This window comes from Crocodylus siamensis, chromosome 1 (genome assembly GCF_052110815.1).
Source record: "Crocodylus siamensis isolate JL-2025a chromosome 1, ASM5211081v1, whole genome shotgun sequence".
Classification (NCBI taxonomy): domain Eukaryota; kingdom Metazoa; phylum Chordata; order Crocodylia; family Crocodylidae; genus Crocodylus; species Crocodylus siamensis.
The window spans coordinates 302,295,275-302,318,652 of NC_143395.1; the positions used below are offsets into that span (position 1 = coordinate 302,295,275).

The 23,378-nt window shown below is 42.0% G+C and overlaps 1 protein-coding gene across 2 annotated transcripts in view; it reads right to left on the reverse strand.

Annotated features, from left to right (window-relative positions):
* Positions 1–23,378, reverse strand: part of ST6GAL2 (ST6 beta-galactoside alpha-2,6-sialyltransferase 2) — a 77,318-nt gene that overhangs the window by 22,945 nt on the left and 30,995 nt on the right. The window contains exons 2-6 of one of the 2 annotated variants that reach the window (XM_090021190.1): positions 22,268–22,558; positions 21,553–22,147; positions 17,115–17,212; positions 11,007–11,108; positions 9,654–9,828 (exon numbers count right to left, since the gene is read on the reverse strand). In XM_090021190.1, the coding sequence (XP_089877316.1) occupies positions 9,654–9,828; positions 11,007–11,108; positions 17,115–17,212; positions 21,553–22,147; positions 22,268–22,501 (1,204 nt within the window). In that variant the 5' untranslated portion in view covers positions 22,502–22,558. Of the gene's footprint in view, positions 1–9,653; positions 9,829–11,006; positions 11,109–17,114; positions 17,213–21,552; positions 22,559–23,378 lie in introns of both variants that reach the window. The other variant, XM_090021180.1, reaches the window with a different exon arrangement.

Genomic DNA, 23,378 nt, shown 5'->3' on the forward strand with positions numbered 1-23,378 from the left:
CTGCAGGCTGCAAACTTCTGTTACCTGGACATAGGTGGAGGGAGAAAAATTATTTGGGGGGCTGAGCACACACACACACACCCCTGCCCCCGTCTCTCCACAGGTCACTCTGTATGGGAAGGGGCGGGAGGAGGGGAAAGGGCTGGCGGGGCAGGGCAGTGGGGGCAGATTGAGAACCCAGCGGTGAGGTAGGGAGTGGGACAGGGGCCAGGGCAAGCGGGACCTCAGCCAGGCAGGGCGGTAGGACAACTGGAGCCTCAGCAGCTCATCCAAGGCCACAAGGGGCTCCCACTACTGCATTCACCCCAGCAACGGCCCAGGGAGCGTGTGCTCCCCCATCTGTGCATGTGGTAGAGGGGGGCACCACCATGCATTGCACCTCACTCCCTACTGTAGCTGCCGCTGCCCCAAGAGCCGCATATGATGCCATGTGCATCTTGCTGCAGGGTGGGCAAGGGGTATGATGCAGCCCAGCGGTAACAGGAATGCAGCACTGCACGGTTTCCAGGGCAGCTGCCACAGGGAGCAAAGCACAGTACGCAGCAGCAGCCCCGTGGACAGATCGGGGCGGGGTGTCACACATCACCCAAGGCCCTGGCTGGGGCACGCTCAGCAGTGGGAGTGCTCCCTTCCTCTGCCCCATGCCCCTGGATGAGCCACCTGGGCCCCAACCATCCCACCACCCAGCCCAGCCAGGACCTCACACACCCCAGTCCCTGCTCCACTTCTTCCCCCACTACTGAGGCCCTGATCTGCCCCCCAGCCCCTTCCCCTTTACAGAATAGAGACTTGCCTGCAATGCTGGGCATCCAGTGATCCACATGCCAAACTGCAATCCTGGCTCCACACATCCCCCTTTCCACCCCTGCTGCACTTGCATAGAGCCCGTGGCTGGCTGCTTTGCGGCCCTACTTGCTGCTCTGAGTTTGCAAGGGGGGGGCGGGGGGGCTGATCCCTGTTAACCCCGGCCTTCTGCTGCCTATCCCCTAGAATAAACAACTTCCCATGCACTTACCCTTGTTGCTGATCCCCAAACCCAACAGCAATGGAGAGGGCGAATTCTGCAGCAAGGGCAAGCTCAAGCATGAGAGAACAGTGCAGATGGGTGTGGAGGGAGCACTGCAGATGGGATGGGCAGAATGGAGCACCTGCATACCACTGATCACCTGTGGCTGATCAGACCGTCGTAGGCCAGATCAAACCTCTTCACAAGCTAGATCTGGCCCAAAGGCTGTAGGTTACAGGCTCCAATCTAATCCAACCCCCTGCTCAAGGCAGAATCATCCCTGCCTCAGCTATTCCAGCCTTGCAAGGATGGATATTCCACAGCCCTTCTCAATAGCCTGTTCCAATGCTTAACCACTCTTGCAGTGGGAAGGTTCTTCATACTATCCCAACTAAATCTCCCATGTTGCTATTAAGGCTTTTCTTGTCCCCAGGAGCCACAGAGAAAATAGTCTGTTGCCATCTTCTTTATACCAACTCTTCATGCATTTGAAGACTTACCAAATTTTCCCCCAGTCTTCTCTTTTCAGACTAAATAATCCCAATTCTTTTAATCTTTCATCATAAAGCATGTTTCCTAGCCCTCTAATCATGTTTGTCACCCCTCCCGCCCCATTAGACACTTTTCCAATTTACAGTCTTCTTGAAGTGCAGTGCCCAAAACTAGACACAGTGCTCTAGGTGAGGTCACAGCAATGCTGAACAGAATAAAAGAATAACTTCCTTTCACCTGCAAGTGAAACATGCTCCCAGATGTTTTTTTCTGTAAAACTACAGTCTAGCCTAGGTCACATAGTTTCAACATTGTTTCAGCATAATATAGTAGATCAGAATCTAATACTAAATTCTTATGCTGGACATATCAATCTGTTTTAAAAAGAAGCACATAACCCAATCTGGTCTCCTAAAATATGTGGACAATAATTGCCTGAACTCTGTTTCAAACTGAAACCCTGCTGAAAGTGATTTAAACCATACTGGCTTGAGATGGTTTATACTAGCCTCAAGTGAAAAGTGACATTACACAAAGCTGTTAAAGGCTTGTTGCATCTAGCAAAGTTACAGTCCAAATCAAGCAAAAGAGTACACACTGGTGACAGGAAGATGATGACCCTAAGCAAAGTAGACAGGGACTTGTTTATATTGGCCAGAGCCAGGGGGGTGGAAGAGGAAGGGAGGGGAAAGGGAGTGGCATTCTTATTCATTATAAACTATTATTCTCAATTCTCTGACAGTAGCTTTACTACAAGTGAATAGGAGAATGGGCATGTCCAACCTGTTTCTGCTAGATGTGATATACGTGACACAGCACTGTCTGACAGTGTGCCAATTTGCTGACTAGGGATTAGAGCAACTTTCATGAAATCTGGGTGCAGACATAGCATTGTAGTATTGCTAGTGCCCATTATCTTCAATCTAGTTGGTTGCTGCACAATGGTATCAAAATAAGTGCCAACAGAAAAGGGAAACAGGGTAAAGTTCCTGATCTATATTTAATACCATTCAATTTCAGAATGGTACCAATGAAACACCACTTGTGACATGCTGTCGTCCTCCACCCCCACTCCTTAATAGAAAACTAAAGAACACAAACATCTGAAACCACCAAACTGAAACCGATGGCAGGGGAGCTGGGGAGTTACAAAAGTACAGAGACACTCCAAGGCCAAACAAAAGCATCAGTATAAGATGGGGTCCTTCGTGCCATCAGCACTTTATCAACATGAACGTTTTACACTGTGCATCTATATGGGAATCACAAACTGCAGTGGCATCACAGGAGATTGCCTCATGGTTGTCATCCCAGAAAGATGTATACTGAGAAGCAATAAACTTACACGTTGACCATCAACCAGAAAGGAGGGATATAAATCTGACATTTTGACCAAGAAAATTGAGAGATGGGGAGCCTGGGATTTAAAAACCTAAGAATAAACATCAGTACTGATCTCTAAGAGGAGACCCACAGTGCACCGCTTCTCAGAGAAGAACTAAACAATTAGTCAGATTAGTTAATGGACTGCTTAGAACTGAAATTTCATATTTTATGAATTGCTAGTGCTCATTATCCTCAATCTTTAATTTTGTTCACTTATTGTTATAACTATAGAGTTTCATTGGAGAAAATATGGAGCAGTGGTTCTCTACCTTTTTAGACTAAGGGCACCACTCAATAGAGGCACGGTAGCCCTCAGAAAATGCCAACTTCTAGTTTTCACTTCTTTTGGTTATAGAAAAATAAGAGGAATTCTTCTATTGCAAAGAACTCAGAAAGATTCTAATGGGTCAGAATGTTTTTAAATACTATAGATTTCTATGTAAAAACTCTTGAGTTTATCTTGTAAATCATGTCTGCATATCTAACAGTGCTAACACTGAGCAGCTCTCTTGAAAGGCTCTTAAGGCACTCTATGGTGTGCCATGGCACCCTGCTTGAGAATTATTCATTGGGGGCTCAAATTATGTTACTGAGGCATGCATAGTTGGAACTAGGGCACTGAATGAAGTGGATCAATGTCAAGCACCTTATCTTCGACTGATAAAGATTGTTGTGTGGGCCTACACATCATACAACATACTGCTGTAACAGAAATTAAGTGTGGCAACTAATATTCATGAAGATGTGCTATAGGAGAGATGGCTGCATATCTCAGTACTAAAACCAGAAAAGCAACAAAGCAGCTGGTATCAATAAATAACAAAGAAGGTGCAAGTTTAGCATGGGCTTTCAAATAATTTTTGTGCTCGCTAGTTTCCTTATATTTTGGCACAATTGAGATTTTTTTTTTAAATCTAGTTATCTTCTCAACTTCTCAGAAACAGCCAGTTTGTCAACAGCTCTGACTTTCAGATATGTTATCCACTGTAAATAATACAGCAAGATTTACTCCTTTCTGCAATTCATCTGACTGCAATCTACAGAACATCCTCAGCTAGGAGTAGGTTCTATTACCCTATCTCACATTCTGTCACCCTCCTCCAGAAACTTCTTATTGCCACACTGAAATAACTGGGCTCCAAATATCTAAGAATAGAAGTGTGAACATGGTGATTATGCAAGGAATTAGAAATAGAAGCTTGGGAGCCCCTGTGTTTTAGGACTAAACTAAGCAGAGTTGGAGGGGAAACAGTTCAGGCTCTGTGCCTAATGCTTCCTCTTTGATCAAGTGACTGGATAGTAAGCATAATCTTGGGTGGTGGGTAACTGTTCAAACATTTGCCTCCCTGATATGCCATCCAGCATAACTAAATCAGCACAAGGGAAGTGGGAGCAAAGAAAAAATAAAAATAAAAATGGTGAGTTGCCATTTCTTCCCTTACATATTAAGAATTATAGAAGCAAGTTCAAAATGCCCATCTGGGATCTACATAGGATGTTACAGAAAACAGCCAGCTTTTGACTTCAATAAAGAATGCCCCCTGTACAGTGAACCCTATTCTTCCCTTTTAGTGATAAAAATTCCACCAGCTTAAATTAGAAACAAACCCCAAACCTCTAAATAAAAGTGAAAGAAGATTGTCCTAACCTGGTTCAAAGTTTTGATATAGATTATGCTGAGGTAACAGAGTCATAAAAACCATGGAGCTGCTCTATGTAGATCTGTGATTCAGAGCAGTGCTTGAATTAGTTTTAAAAAAATCCCTGGACATATACCATTGCTGAGCTAGAAATCAGCGCCTGAAAAAGTGTGCCAACACCCTGGCAATAATAATCCAGAAAAAATCCTCCATGGACACCTTTTGGTATCCTCTTTTCTAACAGGGAAATGCAGTTAAATGCACTGTTAATTAAATACACCATTCTTTTTCTAAAATATGCTCTGTGCCTATATTTCAATTACTTTGTTTTTGTCAGTGTCCCTATCTTGTTGCTTATCTCTTCATTCCTGGTTCTTCTTCATACTGTTTTTCACTCTAGTGATGCACCTTTGTCATGGTGTTTTTGCCTTCCCAAGCCAAAAACCATAGCGTTCATATTTTGTCTTGGATCTCTCTCTATTCCCACTTTTTACTCAGAACATCTTTAGTTTTTTGTGGTTCTTAAATGTTCAATTATCCAACTAATGCAAATTTCATCCTTGTATAATGTCTCACTGGAGGGTTGGAAGTTAAGATTCACAGCTGGAGTATTGCTGAAATCAGATTTTGTTATATTGCCATGATTAGAGACATGAACATCTTTGTATCAGTTGGTTTTCAATGTGTGCACTGCATGAAATTCATTATCGTCAATCTGATGATGCTAATTCACTAAAACATATTAGGAAATCATTGACCAATGAAGCATGTGCCTTTGCATAAATGTATAGGGCTTAATCCTGTGCAGGCAAACCCTAGAAGATTGCTGCACAATGTAGGACAATGGTAGATGAACAGCTTTAGTAAAATATATGCAGAAGCTCTTCACCGGAATGCACAGCCACATTCGTCACAATCATCCTACATGGTCTTCCATTCTACTTTCTACAAAGGAATGCCTTCTCTGAATTGAACCATAATGCCAGATCCTTTTCTTTTCATAGATGTCTCCTTGAGACTTGCCTCTTCAGAAATGGAGCTCACTAGCCAAGAAAGAAACGGGTCTGATTTTGATTGGGGTTCTGGAAATCACCACAGTAATATCCACCATCACCTCTGGACATTTGGAGTACTAGACGGCTGCACAGTTCTAATGGAATCTACAGCACTGATGTACTTTTGCTTAATACTAATCTCAAAATATACACCTTTGGCAATATATAGATGAACATACAGCAAGCCATTTTCTCAATGTACATATCATTAATCATCTGCCCTACTGCGCTAGAAAAGTTTGCAAGTATTAAGAACTATTTGCAAAAGGAACACTTTCAGATATTAGAACCGTAGTGTGTTAACGTTTTTCTACCACATGCTCAGATGCTACAAGTAATTCTAGTGATTCAGTAAGATGTATTTGAGGTGTAACTTATTATTCAATGCATGAACAGATGATGGAATTTGATTTTTAGATGGTACAAGCTACATACCTGTTTTAATTATAGAGGCAAGGTCAATTAGAATAACTTTTTATAAGTCAAAAGTAATTTTTATTCTTCCTTCAACTTTTCATGAAAATGAAATAGGTCCACCTACCTGCGAAAATTCATGCTTGCAACATACTCTAACAGCAGGCTCTTTTTCTTAATATAGACATTTTCAACAGAATGGTTTTAACAGTATGGACACTTAATAAATCATTTCCTAGGTGTCTACTTGAAATTAAGATGTTATATTTTATGACAATTATCATTTATCTCTTCTCTTTATTAAATCTGAATCACGCTTCCTGAATTATTTATCCCAGAGTACATTGATTTTATTTATTTCTTAAGAATGACAAACAATCAAGCAATACCATGCAATTTAGATTTAAATTGCATTGCTACCATATAATCCCTCTAATTTGTGTCTGTCATCTTCAGTTTTAAACCAATATTTGCTGCTTGAGTTACTGACAGATACCCTATCTGAAAAATAACGTCCCATCAAATTTCTGTCAAACTCCATTATACTATTTATGCATTATTCTGCCCTTTATGTCCACCTCTGACAAAATGCGGTCTTCCAGTTTAAATTACTTTTACGCGTGCTTTGCATAGATGTATAAACAGGAGGCTCTTAAAATATGACAAATGAATTTATTGAAAATACTTCAAATGCATCTATCAAAATAGTGATTAGATGTCAAATGATGTTAATTACAGATAACAAATGATGCTAATTACAGATAGCAATAAGTTTATCTAATTATTTTGCTATCTTAAGACTGAACAATATCTGAGCATCTTCGCAGCAATATCTGAGAAAAAAATATAAGAATTTAAGTAGTGTATTTAACTCCTTAGCACTTCTCCCTTTCTGGAACAGGAGCTCTGCATGGCTTTGATTCATTCAGGTTTCAAGAATATTTTTTCGGGGTGTTTTTTGTAGGAGGACGCCTGGGAGAGTTAGTTGGTAGGAATTTAAGATGGAGGGGATACTACATTTATTTTGTTCTTATGGGTGTAAAGGCCTTTCCAGGAAGGTTTTACGGTATTCACTAAAGAGGCTCAGACCCTACATTGACAACTGGACTATTTTCTTGGCCTGAGGTTCAGTGACTGCTAATTTATCAAAACTTTTGAGAACCCAGGGAAAAAATTGCAGAGAGAGAGAGAAATAACTAATGCTTCAGCATTATTCCACAGCAAAATCTCTCTCTATTGAGACTTTTTTGAGCCCAGGTTCCAAAAATATCTCTTTGGGATCAGGTGGCTTCAACATTCTTGATGATCTATCAGGTTGCTATGTTTAAAAATAGAGAGGCAATATCCAGTGCAGTTTGATTCCAAGTTGCTGAAGTCCTAAAACTTACTATTGTTTGAGTTGATGCTGGAATCAACATGAGAAGTCAGTAGTGGATGCAGAGCACCAGGGAGGCATGCTTTAGAAATGTTTATGTGCTTGTAGCAGAAGCTCAAGTATTCAGGGAATAATCTTCATCTTCAGTCCCAGGCACAGCAGGCATTAACAGTATGTTCTGATTATGAACACATGGTCCAACAGAGATGCATTTGAGGGAAGATCATAGTGTTGGACAAAACTAGACCCAGAAGGCAGACTTGTTGCAATGTGTGCGTCAGACAAAAGGAAATATGAACTCGGGATCAAAGCATTCTTCTTCCAGAAATATAGCATGGGAGGACCAAGAAACTGGGTTGAAGTTCAGTTCCTCCAATCATATAAGAAAATTGGGAAAGCAGTGGCCACACTGAGGCTGGAGCAATAGTCTCTGAGCCCTATCAGGACATTCCCTCTCCCTTACAATCAGACCTAGACAGGTTACAAGGGTGGGCAGACGAGAATAGGATGGGTTTCAACACAGACAAGTGCAAGGTGATGCACCTCGGGAGGAACAACCGGCACCATACCTACAGGTGAGGGAACTCCCCTCTTGTCAGCACGGAGGCGGAAAGGGATCTGGGGGTCATCATTGACTCCAAGATGAACATGGGCCAGCAGTGTGGAGAGGCAGTCAGGAAGGCCAACCGCACCTTGTCATACATCCACAGATGCATCTCAAGCAGGGCCAAGGAGGTGATCCTCCCCCTCTATGCGGCACTGCTCAGGCCGCAGCTGGAGTACTGTGTCCAGTTCTGGGCGCCACATTTCAAGAGGGATGTCGACAGCATGGAGAGGGTCCAGAGGAGGGCCACTCGCATGATCAGGGGACAGCAGCGCAGGCCCTATGAGGACAGGCTGCGGGACCTGAACCTGTTCAGCCTCTAAAAGAGAAGGCTGAGGGGGGATCTTGTGGCCTGTTATAAACTAGTCAGGGGGGATCAGCAGGCACTGGGGAAGTCCCTGTTCCCCCGAGCACTGCCAGGAGTGACCAGGAATAACGGTTACAAGCTGGCAGAGGGTAGGTTTAGGCTAGATATCAGGAGGCGTTACTTCATGATCAGGGCAGCTAGGATCTGGAACCAGCTTCCAAGAGAAGTGGTGCTGGCTCCTATCCTGGAGGTGTTTAAGAGGAGGTTAGATGAACATCTTGCTGGGGTTGTTTGACCCCAGTACTCTTTCCTGCCATGGCAGGGGGTCGGACTAGATGATCTACTCAGGTCCCTTCCGACCCTAGAAACTATGAAAGCAACATATAACTTGAATAGTTAAACTGCCTCATGAATCAAGCATATGAACACTTTACCGTGTACAATAGCATCACATGAGCCATCTCTTTACAACTAAACCACAAACAACTTCCATAATGAATTATAGCATATTAATAAAACATTGGTTTATAAACACTTCCCAAGTTTCTCACTGCAAAAGGCTCAGACTCTTGTGTATTACATAAACACATGTTCTATAGTGTACCCTGCTCTATATATGTATACAAATACAATATATGTTTTATAGTGTATGTACAAACTGGATACGTGCATAGCACAATAACTACATATTGAGTAGGTGACTGAGCCACACCAAAGTATAGCATCTTCGATCCCACCTACTTTGTAAATGAATTACTCTCATTGTAACTGCACCAGAAACAATGAAGGGAAGGCAGCTGTCAAAAGGCTGCTATTAAAAGACTTGAAAATGAGGGTGAAAGCTACTTAATTCCATAGCAGCTATTTCCTGTATTTTTAAGGCTTCTAACAAAGTTGACCAACCTGACTATTAGAAGACTTTCAACTGAGAAGAGTTTATCACATTCAGGACCACTAATACCAAAGTACAGACTGTACTGTATACTTGAGGAGCATCAACAGTTTGTATTGAGGTTTCATAAGTGCACCTTCTGGGTAAGTGCACAGCCTTTTGTCAGTCCCAAGGCTATGTACTTAAACAGAACACACCATAAATTATCTATATCTATATACAGATATAGAGATATACAGATATAGATATATATATTATATTTGTATTTATAATACACTTCTGCAGCAAGAAACATGGGACGTTCTTCATTAAAGCACCGAGGTAAGTCACTGGTCTGTTTATACCATGCTTCCCATTCTGTATACCCTAGTCAGTTATTTTCCTTGCACTAGCAAAGCAAGTGGTACATGAAAACAGGCCTCATTATGTACCTGTGTAAAATCTATTTTACATGTCTGTTCGGCATCGCTAAATGCACCTACCAATGAAACCTGAAGATGGTGGGTTGGGCTGTATCTTCTCTTTAGTGTTCTCCTGAATGATATCCCAGAGCTGCCATATGAACTTAGGATGGAGAATGTAAAATGGCTGGTTTGGATTCTTCCTGCGATGCTGTACATATGGAGTGAAGAGGTTGTAGTCTGGCTTCTTGTACCACTGAGGGGAAAAACAGAAATGAATCAACACACACTAAACAGCAACCAAAAGGTAGCACCAGCAGTTCTGTGTTGAGTCTGAAGTACAATGCATAGGCAGCAAGTCTCTCTGGGCTGCTGGACACAGTCTTAAGTGAGCTAGTCCCTAACTTGACTGTTTTGCTTCTACCCATGTGAAATTCACTCCAGTACAAAGAAGCAACACAACATCCTACTCACAGATCCGCATTAAATATTAGATAGGGCATGAAAGCCTTACTGCTAGACATGCACACTAAAATTCACTCCATCAACCTTGACTCTACATCACTTCTCCATTCCCACTGCCTGCAGTGTAGAAGTAAACTCAGCTAACTTGAACAAGAGGCAGACAGCACCCTACTTTAGCTGCTGCTAAGAGAATTCACCTGATGAAACAGGCAGGTTCATCCACAGTTGTAGTCTATTCAGATCTGTTGTCTCCCTAGGATCCCACTGCCAGTAGTGGCCATAAGAGAGTCAATTGAGCTTTTCCTGTTCTGCTACATCATCCTCAGAGATCCACAGAATAATTGCAGGGGATTTTTTTGTTTTGTTTTGCTATAACCACACTTGACTTTGGGGAGAAAGGGGCCCAGCAAATAAATCCAGAAGGCCAGAAACCCTGCAGGTGACATACTGGGTTGTGCATTTGAGAGAATAGATAGATTGGGAAAGGTTCTGAAAAAGTTATTTACTTTTCAGGTGTCTGGCTTTTTCGAGACTGGCACTAGAGGAAGATGGGAAATAGGGATGTCATTTCTCCACTTTCCCTCAGACCATCCCCCCTTCTCCATACCTGCCACATACCAATAATTTTGCTTTTGTATGAAAACATAACCAATAATCTAAGCAACAGTATGATCTTGCCCCAACTTCTGATATGACAATCCATCAACCTCAGAATCATCTACTCAAACAGAAATGAGGTCTAATCAAAATATTTCTGCCTAACAAACACGTTTCTATGTAGATGTGGCGTGTTGTATCTAAAAGTTTTTAAATCTTGAGATTAATTGAAAGGAGTGGTAGTGAGGTTGCAGGGAGGGCTCTGGAATTAAACTACACCTGATCTTAGATGGCCAAGAAGCAATTAACTGCAGGTGACTGTGTGTTGCTTTCACACTGGTTTGAAGGAAAATGACTAAACAGAGGGCTTACCACATTCAGATTTGCAGAGTAGGGAGCTGGATCCCAGGCCACTAAAATGACATCTTTATACAAGGAGCTGTCAATGAAGTGATGATTTGGATTGGTAAGAATCTGTGAACACACATACAAAATTGCACACCATGAAATCTCCCACAAACAATGAGAATCATCATCAAAACAAACAATACTAGCAAATGGGAATCTGTATCAAAGTAAAGCACAGCAACAATGTGTGTGTATCAAGCTTTGCAGAATATTACAGGTCACTAGCAAATGAGATAATACATCCATGCTTTTTTTTAGATAGTCACAAAAGGAAAAACAGATGTGAGATAGATATTAACCACTATATTGATAAAGATAAATACAAGTGATTTGGGATAGCTTTAAACAGGCAATACAATTTACTCCTTAAGAAAGAACAAGAAAAACAACCTAGTTTGCCAAGGGCTTCTCATCTCCATATACCTCTTTGGAGGCACCTAATTATCTGGTAGGTTTGTGGGTAACCACAACATTGTCTGGTTGTACACCGCACCAGAAAACAGAACTTAACCCGAATAGCCCGGCTCTAAAAGGGCTCTTCTAGTCATGCATATTAACTGAATCTCCAGTTACTTTAACCAAATTCTTATGCTAAGAAAATATAAGTGACAAATAGAAACATTTGAAACACTGTTTCACCAGACTGCAACTCTCTATCACCAATACAGAGTATGTTATGAACCTCCCAGAAGATGTGTGTGGATATAGATGTCTACTTCAGAAATTTAAGATAAAAAGTGACATCATCCCAGATCCTTTCCATTCTTTGAAAAAAATAACAACTTTTATTGGAGATTGTGACCATCCAATTTTTTTTTTTTTTTTTTTTTTGAGGGTGGTTTGGTTTCATTAAAAACAGCCCTCATTTAAAATGGCTCCAAAAAGGCGAATTAGATTAAAATAGAGTGGTCCAACTCCTGGGTGTTGGTGGGGGAAGGTGGATGTGCAGCCCAGTTCTCCAATCTCTTGGCACGTCTCCTAACTCTTCCCCTGTACATTTTCCTTTCCACTTTTCTTGACACATTCTCTCCCTAAATTGCTGTTGTCTGGCCTCTATCCAGATCTCTATGATCCCTGATTCAACCAGCCTCAGAAAGAGTTGGTAAGAATGATTTCAACACTGATTTAAGCAGCATGAATTTCGCTCCAGCTGTTATGTTAATCTGCATTCCAGACAAATTAATTCATACCAATTTTCATTCCCCTTTAGGTTCTAATGAGCCATATTTGATGATGCATATTTTTTGAGAAATAATTCTGTCACCATAGTAACATTTTTCCTACTGTAAACTTTAATATTAATGACTTTTCATCAGCTTTCAACCACACTCTTCTAACTGTCCCCAGCCATCACGATCTTTAACCTCCTTTTATGGGTAGTTTTCTTTTAAAAATATAAACTTCTTCATTAAAGTGCAAGATCAACAGAACAACCGTTTAAACAGTTTATGCACAACACCTCACATTGCAGCTGCCACTACAAAAGGGGAATTTGCCTTACCTTAAATGGGGTTCTTTGAAATGAGTTGTCCAAACAAATTCTATAATTAGTGAGCACATACTGTATGTATGTAACATTTGTTTTTTGAATTACAATGTCTAGTGCAGAGAAGATTTTGCCCCTTACCTGTTCCCAGCTACTTAAGCTGTAAACATAAGAAGAGGGAGGTCATAAATGCCACTCAGAGCCTTGTTGAAGGGACTAAGACACAGAGAAATCCTTTTAGCAGGAATAAGGAATGAAGAACGAATTACATAATCTGTATAGGGAACACATCCTGAAGAACTAGTTACCATATATTAACTAACTCTGTCTTCTGTGATTCCACGTCAGTGTTTGAAATGGAAACACTCAACAAGAGACAGGAAAGTAGTCTCACTTAATGAATGACTACTGGATAGTTCTATCAATGGTAGCATCTAACCTGGAAGCCCACAAGGACTAGTGATAAGCGAATGTGTCAGCAGAGCTCTTGAAAGATTTGAAAGGCTGGGAGACCTGTAGCTAAGCGATATATTGGGTTGTGTGACTGACAGTATGAGGTGTGGAAACTACCTGAGCCATGATGTGTGGATCTTTGTTCAATCCTTCATAGAAGTCTAAATGGACTCTCAGACCCATTTCCAAATCACCAGGCACATCCACATACACCTTAATGCGCCATTGCTATGGCACATTAAGTTGAGTACCTCTAATATGAGGTACTACATAAATGTGCAGTAGCCAGTGCTAGTGAGCAGTAGCAACAGGGCATGGTCTTTTTGTGACACTTAATGCACAGTAGACTACTACACTAGTCTAATTCTACTACACATTAGCGCATGAGCAAGGTTTTCCCCATGACTACTATGCATTAAGCATCTTGTGTAGACATGCCTACTGAGCAGAAACAGATTGACCCTCGATTGCCTGCAAATGCCATGAAGCATTTGGGAAACTTTTTGAATATCCTTGTTTTGTCCAAAAAGAAAGGCTTGATCTCTCAGCACATCCAATGTGTGAAGTTCCTATTTATCTAGGAGAGAGTGAGGCTTCAGGAAGAAGAGAATAATGTGTATGGATTAGTTGAAGCAAAAGTCCAAGACAATCTTAGGCAAAAAATAAATAAACCCTACAGTGAGTCCTTTACTTGTTCCTGACCTTCTCAAAGAAGGATCTGTTTATCTTCTTCTGCCTGAGGTAAAGACCACTAAAACTTCCATGTGCGTGAATAGATGGTAAAGGGACCAGGCTGCCAAGGAATCAAAGTTGTGACCTGTTAAATCAGTAAAGACCAAATTGAGATTCCAGGAAGGAAAGGACTCTATGATAGACAGAAAAGATGCAAAGAACATCCTTAAGGCACTAAGACAAAACTGTAATTAAGAATACACTAAGTTTCTGAAAATATGGGCAATCTGCAGAAACAGTCACCATATATGCCCTAATAAAGATATACAAAATATTGTCTTCTTTCAGGGACAGCAGATAGCTGGAATTAAAGTCCATAATAGCAGGAGGTGCCTTTCACTCACCTGATTAGAGAGATGCTTCCATTTCACTGCACTGGTGAGCCTTGTAGATGGCATTCATTTGTAGCCCAGTGTTTGGCTCTCAGATGAACAGCGCAGCCTCTGGCTCTAGTTCTCAAAGAAGTGCCAAAGGGACCAATGGTTTGAGTGAGAAACTCTTCAGCTCAGAGTACCAAACTGTCTGGCCCATGCTAAATGGCCAACAGAATGACATGGCTCAAGCTCCACTTAAACCAATAATATATTTTGCAAATGGGGATTCCTGTACATCAACCTATTTGTGATGTACCAAGCTTTCTCTTCCAGAGCAAGCATGAGCCCAGCCTCACTAAAAGCTATATTCCTTTTCCTGTGGGTTCTGTGGCCTCTGGCACATCTACTCTTACCCTCCAAATAGAATATTATGTGAAATAAGGCATAAAAAAGTAAAATAAACTAAGTTAAATAAAAAACAAAACAAGGAAAGATACAAGTCAAATGGATGGGTAAAGCTATATTGTCTTGCATCCAAGGCATGAAGAAGAAATGGCAGGCCTTAAGGGTACTAGAGCAGGCAATGCTATTAAAAATACTGTTCTCACACATATGGGTTGCATGTACCCCAAGAGTGGAACCTGTCTGAATGATCTCTGAAAGAACAAATAATTTAATAAAGAAGTAATATGAAATGGCTGTGCAAATTCTCCTTTAACTGTTTTGAAACTGCTACAGTAAGAATTTGCATAGTATATTTCATGTTGAAAATGCTCTAGGCATTAGATAATTAACTTTTAACACCCCTATAGAGCTAGGTGGCTATTACTAGCTGCAGTAAGCAGATGGAGAAAACTGAAAGGAGAAAGATACATGGTTCATTCAAGGCAAGAGTTTTGGGCAGTGATTCTCAGCTTGGGTGCTGCAGCACTCATGGGCAGGGGTGGGGAAGAGAGGGGAGAGGAGGTTGTGAGATCCTTTAAGCAGAATGCAGGATGCCACACAATGTTAGCATTGTTAAGAGTACAAACATGATTTACAAGACAAATCCAGACATTTCAAATAGGAATCCATGTAGTGGAAAACATTCTGATCTATTGTGGCCTTTCCAAGTTCTTTGTATTGGAGAACTGCTTTCTTTTTTTCCTAATCAAGAAATGAGTGGAAGCTAAGAGATGGCATTTTCCAAAGTGTGCCTCGAGTCTAACGAGGTTGAGAGCCAATGGTTTAGTGGACCAATTTTAGGAGGCACTTTTCAAAAATTGAAAAAACAACCAAACTTCAACCACAAGAGGTCACTACAACTCAACAAACATCACCTGCAGAAGATACTGTTTTTCTCCCCCTTATAATCAAGGGAGTTCAGCTCCAGTGCAGTATCTTCTTCTCCCATGGCTCTTGGGTTCTTTCTACTTTTCAGTCAGACTTATAAAGTTTAGCCCCAAGCCAGCCCAGCCCCTCTCCTCATTCTTCCTCCAAAAAAGATGCGGTCATCAGGAAAGTAGGAGCAGAGAAGGGAGATTTGGGGGCTATGAAACTATGGTAAAGATGGAGAATGTGTGCCACAACTGGCACAGGCAGCCTCTGTGTGTACATAGCAGATCAGGGAAAGGATGGGCAAGACAGTGGCAGATATAGGGCAGGGACCAAAAAGCAGAGCAGCAGATTAAGAAGAGAGCCCAGGGCACGGAGCAGAAAGCAAAGCAGCATACTCATGAGAAGAAGAGAATTAGTGGCACACAGGAATGAGCATGGCTAATTTGTGGTGCACCTACCACAAAGGTTGACCCTCACTGACCCTTTGAGATGGATAATGGGGACTAAGGATTGCAATGCCCCCTGCACTCATGACCTTAATCTTCAGTAGATTCTCTGAGAACTACAGCCTTGATCAAAACTAGAAGTGCACCGATACATCGGTTCAACATCGGATCAGCATCGATACAAAGAAAATTTTCTGTATTGAAAATCGGCCTGATGTGGCCAATAATTGTCCAATAAATGCCTGCGTGCAACCTCAGTGCAACAAGCAGGCAGTGAGAAGCAGAGCCCGCAGCCTGGAGAGTTGCGTGCAGCTGGTAAGTCTGGTGTGGTAAAGGGAAAGGAATGGGGGCAGGCAGATCAAGGCCCACATGGTGAGGGAGGGAGTGGGGCTGGGGCTGCCCAGCCTTGGCCGGGACAGGCACATGACACAGGAAAAGCTCATTGGCAGGTTGTGTGTGTGAGGGGGGGAGGGAGTGGCTCCTGCCACTGCACACGGTTCAATGCTTGTCTGGAGGCTCCTGCTGCCGCTCCCGCCCCCTCATCCAGAAGGTCATGGGGTGGGGGGCATGTACCCCTGGATCTGTGAAGGGCAGGGCGGGCTGGGGCCAAGCTATTCCTAGCTGGGCAGATCCATGGGCACACACTCCCCCACATCCCCATGCCCTCCCAGATGAGTGGCAGAAGCAGTGGCACAAGCCACCAGACAAGCATTGAATGAGCTGCATGCAGTGGTGGGAGTTGCCCCATTCCTCCCTTCCCGTGCCCCCCCAAGGAGCCATGCCTGCATCCTGCACCTGCCCTGGCCCCAGCCCGCAGCTGCAGGCCACCCCATGTCACACAGATCCCTGAAAGAGGCACATTCCCATCCCGCTGCCCCTTACATCCCTTTCCACCACACCAGATTTACCAGCTGGATGCAGCTCTTCAAGCTGATTCTGATTGGTATTGGCCAATATGCCTCCTTAAAAATCAGCTATCAGTATTGGCCCAAAAACTGCTACTGGTGCACCCCTAATCAAAACTTTGCGAGATAATTCCCTGGCACAACCATAAAGGAACTTCTGATACCAGATCCAGGATTCGTACAGAAAGCTATGGCACTTTTCTTGTGCAAGAGCCGTTAAACCTACACATTTCATTTACTCTAAATTATGATTATGTACTACAATGGTTCTACCATGCACTGCTAGTTACCAAGTCACCACGGGCTCTCCAGATTACCCAACCACCTTAGACTAAAAAGGTTTGATTTTCTTGGGAGATGAACCTTTTAATGTACAGAGAAAAAAAATTCACACATATAGATCTGCAAAAGAACCTTACCTGAGAGTTAATGATGCGCATGGTTGTTTTATTCCCAACATCTTTTTCATAACCGTGTGTAGGAGCCGAATTAAATCTCAGAACTGCATCATGCGAATCTAAGGGCATAAGAAGGCTACATTTATTTATTTTTACTAAAAGAAAAAAAAACAAATCAAGAACAGCAGAGGGCTGTAAATTTTATTCATCTTGGTATTGAAAAGGCAACTCTTTTGGATGACAAGAAGCTCTCTTTTCTGTTCTCCTTTAAAGAAAAAAGAGACTTTCTTATTCAGCCCTGGGCACTGTGCGAGAGTCTCACATGATTTCGCCCTAGGGCTCCCACCCCTTTTCTGCCTAGGCTTAAGTTGCTTGATTTATTTATTTTTAATGAAGTTTCGTATGGCACAAAGGGCTTATCTGCCCTCAGACAGAAGCATCCTGCCCAGAACATTTCCAAGCATGATGCCCCCACCCAATTATGCCAGAAACAGAGGCACACTCATGAGCCAGTTCCAAGATCATCCCAGAGAATGAGGTATTGAAAACTGCTGTTGAAGAACACCCCAATGTAGCCTTACCAGGGTGGTTCTGAGTAGCACTCCCTGGAGTTGCCTGTAGGTGGTGGTGATGTGCCCAGAGAAGTACATCCAGGCCTGGGTGCAGAGAAGAGTCCTTCCACCAGCAGATGAGAATGTGCTTATAGGAGTGAGTGGATGGAGTGCATTCATGGCTGTTCTCACTAAACCAGGCCACCACTACCATGTAGATGTGCCCAAAGTCCATAGGGGCTGCAGTTGCTGACCAGTGCTTAAAATCAGGCCTCTTCTATTGAGATGCCTAAATCTGGATTTAGGACCATAACTTCTAGGTGCCAACATAAAATGGGAAGAAAATTCTCCCTGTGACTTCAAGGAAAAATCTCAGTGTGGCCAGAACAGTTCTTTCCCCCCTCCCCCTCATACACATACCTTATTTAAATTACAAAGATGTGATTAAAGCATTTGGAATTGCCAGGTATATTTTATTTTAAAAACAATGATGATAGGAGCCCAAAAAGCAAAGAGAAAATTAGTATTTGTGACAGCATTTCTAATAAGAATGCAGGAGAGGGAGCTAGAGGGCTAGTAATAAAAAAGGTCCTGGAATCCTACTTTAAAAAAAAAAAAAAAATTCTTTTTCCTGTCAGAAGATAATTAGTGACAACCCACAGTACATGCAATATCACATAACAAAACTATGAGATGGAGGACATCTATGCCACCTCAGTGTCACCAAGAAGCGTGCCCTCTATACTCGCTACCTGCTTTATATCCACTGATCTTGGAAAAAAGTCAATATTAGAGCAATATTAAGTTTGCACCAGTGCGCACACCCAAGACAAGAAGCGTGTAACGCATGCTCAGCATCACTCTACAGTGGCTATATTGCCTCTTCTGGTAAATGAAGATTGGGAGTGAAGTCTAATTTTCAGCAGCACTCCTGAGAGTGGAACCGGCACATAGGCAGCAGCAATATGCCCCGAGTGTACACCTAGGCCTGCATGCACTGCTAGACCTTGGAGCCTCTTGTGGTAGATCTCAGAGCCTCTTGGAGTTGATCTAAGGCTGGGGTGGGGGGCTGAGTGCCCACATGCATACCCCCCAGCCCAGCAGGTCAGTCCATGGGGGAGGGAAGGGATGGGGGGCTAGATCAAGGCACCCGTGGTGAGGTATAGTGCCACAAAGGCAGGAGCAGAGGTAAGATGAGTGGGGCCCTGGCCACATGAGACTGCAGGGGTGGGGTGGGGGGCCATGGTGGCAGTGCATGGTAGATCTAGGTTAGCTTTTAAATGCCAGAGGTGATCTCCTGCTTAAAAAGGTTGGAGACCTTTGGAATGCCACCCCAGAACACAAAACCTACACTTAAATTAACCGGCACAAGAAGATTTTGACTCATTTCTAGTGACAGCATACAGAAGAAGGGAGCAATTTCACCTCAGTCAGTGGGACTTCTTATGAAATTGGGGGGTTATCCTGATTTGATTTTAGCTGCCAGCCAGCAGGGCACTTGTGCTGTGCTGGAAGCCTATTAGAGTAGTTTGATAATGATAGCAGTTCTAATATATCCCAGAGATTTAAAGGGAAACCCATCTGTGTCAGAAAGATGAAAGGAAGACGAAGCAGGTGAAATCCTGGATGATGAAAGAATTAACTAGTGCACATCGAAAGATTTTTATAGGCGGTTCTAGTGCTCAAAAAGCCAATGGGGGAAATTTGAGGAATAAAATTCTTCCTTCTCTGGACCCTCCTAAAACACTGCGATTGTCTCACATCAGTGAAGCGACACCGAACAAAGCTACCTTCATTCATTTGTGAAAAGAAAATTTAATTGAATTAGTTTTCTACTTCACAATCCTTTCCTGACACTTTTACAAGAACATAAAAATGCCATTTACTAGGGCCATCAAGCCCAGTACCCCATCTCACACAGCAGAGGAAGGTTTCAATGCATGCTGAAGGAGAGGATGAAAGTGGCATGTGCCCTGATTCTCTCCTACTGCATCTTCCAGCAGCCAGAGGTTTAATAATATTCTGTCTCCCATACTGAATACCTACTGACAGACCTTTCCACCAAAAACTGGATCAATTGGATATTGACCTATCAGCATCCACAATACCTTGTGTCAATGAGTTCCACAAGGTAATTACACAGGGTGTGTTTGTATGTGTGTTGAGGAGGAGGGGACATGACTTTCTTTAGTTAGTTTTAAGCTTACTAATAGTTTCAGGTTATATCCCTAATTCTAGTAATTGGAAGAAATTGAATATAATAAATCTTTATTTACTTCCTCTGCATCATTGAATATTTTGTAAACTTGTCTTATGTAGCCCCTCAAATGTCCCTTTTCTAATCTAAAAGTCCAAGCCTACTTTAGTCTCTTCTCGTATGGTAGCTTTTCTATATTTCTGATCACCCTTCTTGCCCTTTGCATTTTTTCCAATTCTACATCCTTTTCAAAGTGGGGAATCAAAACTGCACAGACATCAAGATATGGAAGCGCTATAGATTTATAAAAGGATATAATGATACTTGTTTTGTTTACAATTCCCTTTTCAATGACTCCTAACCTTTTATTAGTCTTTCTGACTGCTACTGAACTCAGAGCTGATGTTTTCAGTGAACTGTCCACATAACTCCAAGATTTCTTTCCTATGTTGGAACATTAATGCAGAGCCCATCATCATGTAACGTAGTTTGAGTTATTTTTTTCTTCCCCCAGGTGTATCACTTCGTACTTAACACTGAATTTCATTTGCTATCTTGTTGCCCATTTACATTATATTCTGAAATCCTTCTGCAGTTTGTCTTGGTCTTTACCATTCTGAATAGCTGTGTGTTATTTGCAAATCCGGACACCTCACTATCCACCTCCCTTATGAATATATTAAACAGCACCAGTCCCAACACAAATTCTCGGGGGACCTTCCTGTTTACTTCTTTCTATTCTGAAAACCAGAACCACCGATTTCTATCTTGAGACCAATTTTTGATCCACTGATTTCTGATTTCCCTTTAATCCCACGACAGCCCAATTTCATCAGAGACCCTGATGCAGGACTTTTGACAAAGGCTGTTTGGAAGTCCAGATGTACCACATCAACTGGATCACCCTGATCCACGTTCTTGTTAACAGCTTCAAAGAACTCTAACAGGTGAGGCACGACGTCCCTTTACAAAAGGCATGCTGATTTCTCCCCAGTAAGTCCTGTTCATCCATGTACTGGACAGTCCTTTTTAAAAGCACTGTCTCTACCAATTTGTCAGAATCACTGTCCTGTAGTCCCCTGGGTCCCGTCTGCAAAATAGGTTGTAGTCAATCCATGGAAAGTCCTGCTTAAACCCTAGTGATACACCTGTAAAACAGTGCATGGAAGTATTTGGGCTTGTTTAAAATTAATATCACCTAGAGAGGTAAGGTTAAATGATTCCAAGTCAAAAAGCTGCATGAGAATCTATGAACTACATCAAAGTTATTTTATGGCCTAAGAGAAACATAGGATCTCATACAGACCATCTGAATTTTGCTCTAAAATATCTTGCACCATGCTCAAACAGAAAAAAATCAATTAAGTTTTCTAAAGGACAAAAATAATATAAATAATCTGTAGAGGAAATAAACATGCTTTACACAACAATGTAATGTCTGTTGAAAAAACAAGCCACCACCACCACAAAAAAAAAAAAATTCAAACTGGAATTAAGTAATGGTGCCCGGTTAAATTAAGTAGGGACTGCTGGCCTCATTTTCCTGTCAGTTACTCCTGTTTTATACTTGTGTAATTCCATGTACATCTGTAGACTTGTGCTGATAAAATGTGGGCGATAGAAGAATCATGCTTATTAGAGCTATTCTGAAAAAAAAAAAAAGATCCTTTGGACAGATAAACACACACAATCAAGAAGCATTTTTACTCACCTATTTCATCTCCTAGAGAAGAGTTCAGTATTGCACCAGCAGACATAACTACAGCACAGCTTCCAAAACCATGTGCATAGAGTTTGTCCAGAGGAATTTGAGGAACATGCTTTTCCCATCCAAGAGTTGAAAAAGGGGCTTCCTTGCCATCTATTGTTTTCACGTTCACCCTCTCTTTGACCTCACAGAAGAGCTGGTCTCCCGTCAGTCTGGAGTTTCGCTTCCCTTTGAATCGTACCCCATGCTTGTTGGTATTCAGGTAATCTTTCATGGCTTTCTGCAGCCGAGGGTTTAACATCTTGGAGGAGACATCCCCTTTCCAAAGTTTGTAAAGGAAAGATTTTGACATTGTTGAATACAACCCATCCCAGTCATCAGACTCATCAAACACCTGGCTTTTCCTGTATCTTGGGTTCCGTCTCCTTCTTTTCTGATGGCTCCAGTTATTCTGGAAAACATTTTCCTTTTGAGTGTCCTCATTTGTGGAGATGAATTTCATGATCTGCTGGATGTTGCTGTGTGAACGAGGCTGGCCAGCAGCAAATAAATAATCACCAACCCCTTGATAGAAAGTACTTTTTGATTTTCTTCTCATCTGAGAAGGAAAAAACTCATTTTCATTTTTAAAATCATCCTCTAGTTCAGCCCATTTTTTAATGCTCCCAGTCCCCGATTTTAATCTAAATGAACCTAAAAGATCTTCATTAAGAAGTACCTCATTTCCATCTATAGTTTCAGAGAATGATGGATCGTGTATTGCTCCCATAATAACTCTCTGTTTGCCCTGAATGGGCAAGAGTCTCTTTGTCTCAATGTAAGACAAGGAACTTGGAACTGGTTCTGCAGTGTTACCATCAGTAAAATAGATGAAGATCACCAAGAAAAGGAGGCCCCATGCAAATATCCCAAACAGCATTAGTTGTTTCCATTGCTTCAAGTTAGGTTTCATGGCAATGCCTTTACCAACTCCTCTGTGCCTTGAAATATTGGTGAAGATAAATGAAACCTGGAAAGAATATCAAATATTAATCAAGAATGGTTGTAGAACTCAATAAAAAGTAGAAGTACATTAACATGATCTGGGAGGAGCTGGCTAAGTGCCTATACAGTAGCATGGGAGACTGAGGGGCAGAAGCAAACACGGGAGCTTGAGGATACCAATGTGGTGATGCACTAAGTCTAAACACATAGCGACAGCTGCTTAACATGGAAGTTCATGGCCAGTTCATACAGCAACACTGGATTCCAACCTTGAGGAACAGTCATTTTCTTGTTTGCTTCTCCTATAAATTGTAGCCCACCTTAATTTAAAGAGATTATTATTCACTATGCAATAAATTCAGCTGCTCCCTCTGCAGCTATGAATGGCCACAGTGCAGTTGAACTAACCTGAATCCACTTTTCAAAGTGGGGATGCAAAGAGCATACAGATTATGCACGATCTGCCTAAGCTACTGGTGTAGGCTGGGAGTGCCGTGCTGGGAAGGTGTGGGAGGGAGAAAGAGAAAAGAGGCACGGAAACACATGGGAGGTGCCGCTGCTCAAACTTTCACTAACATGAGACACCTCCATTTTTGCAGAAAGTGATTCTGTTATGCAGGTGGATTCATGTATCAGCTTCAAGTTGCCCCACAAAATATTCAGCAGCGTATTTTACCCAGGCTGGCATGTGAATAGCTGCGTGACTTCACCATGCAGTTTTGAATACATGTAAAAGTAGCCTCTGAACCCAATTCTTTCCTCACCCTTGTATAAATCAGAAGTAACTTAGCTCAAGTCAACAGCACGGCATGGGGTAAGACAAATGTAAGTGACAGGAGAATCTG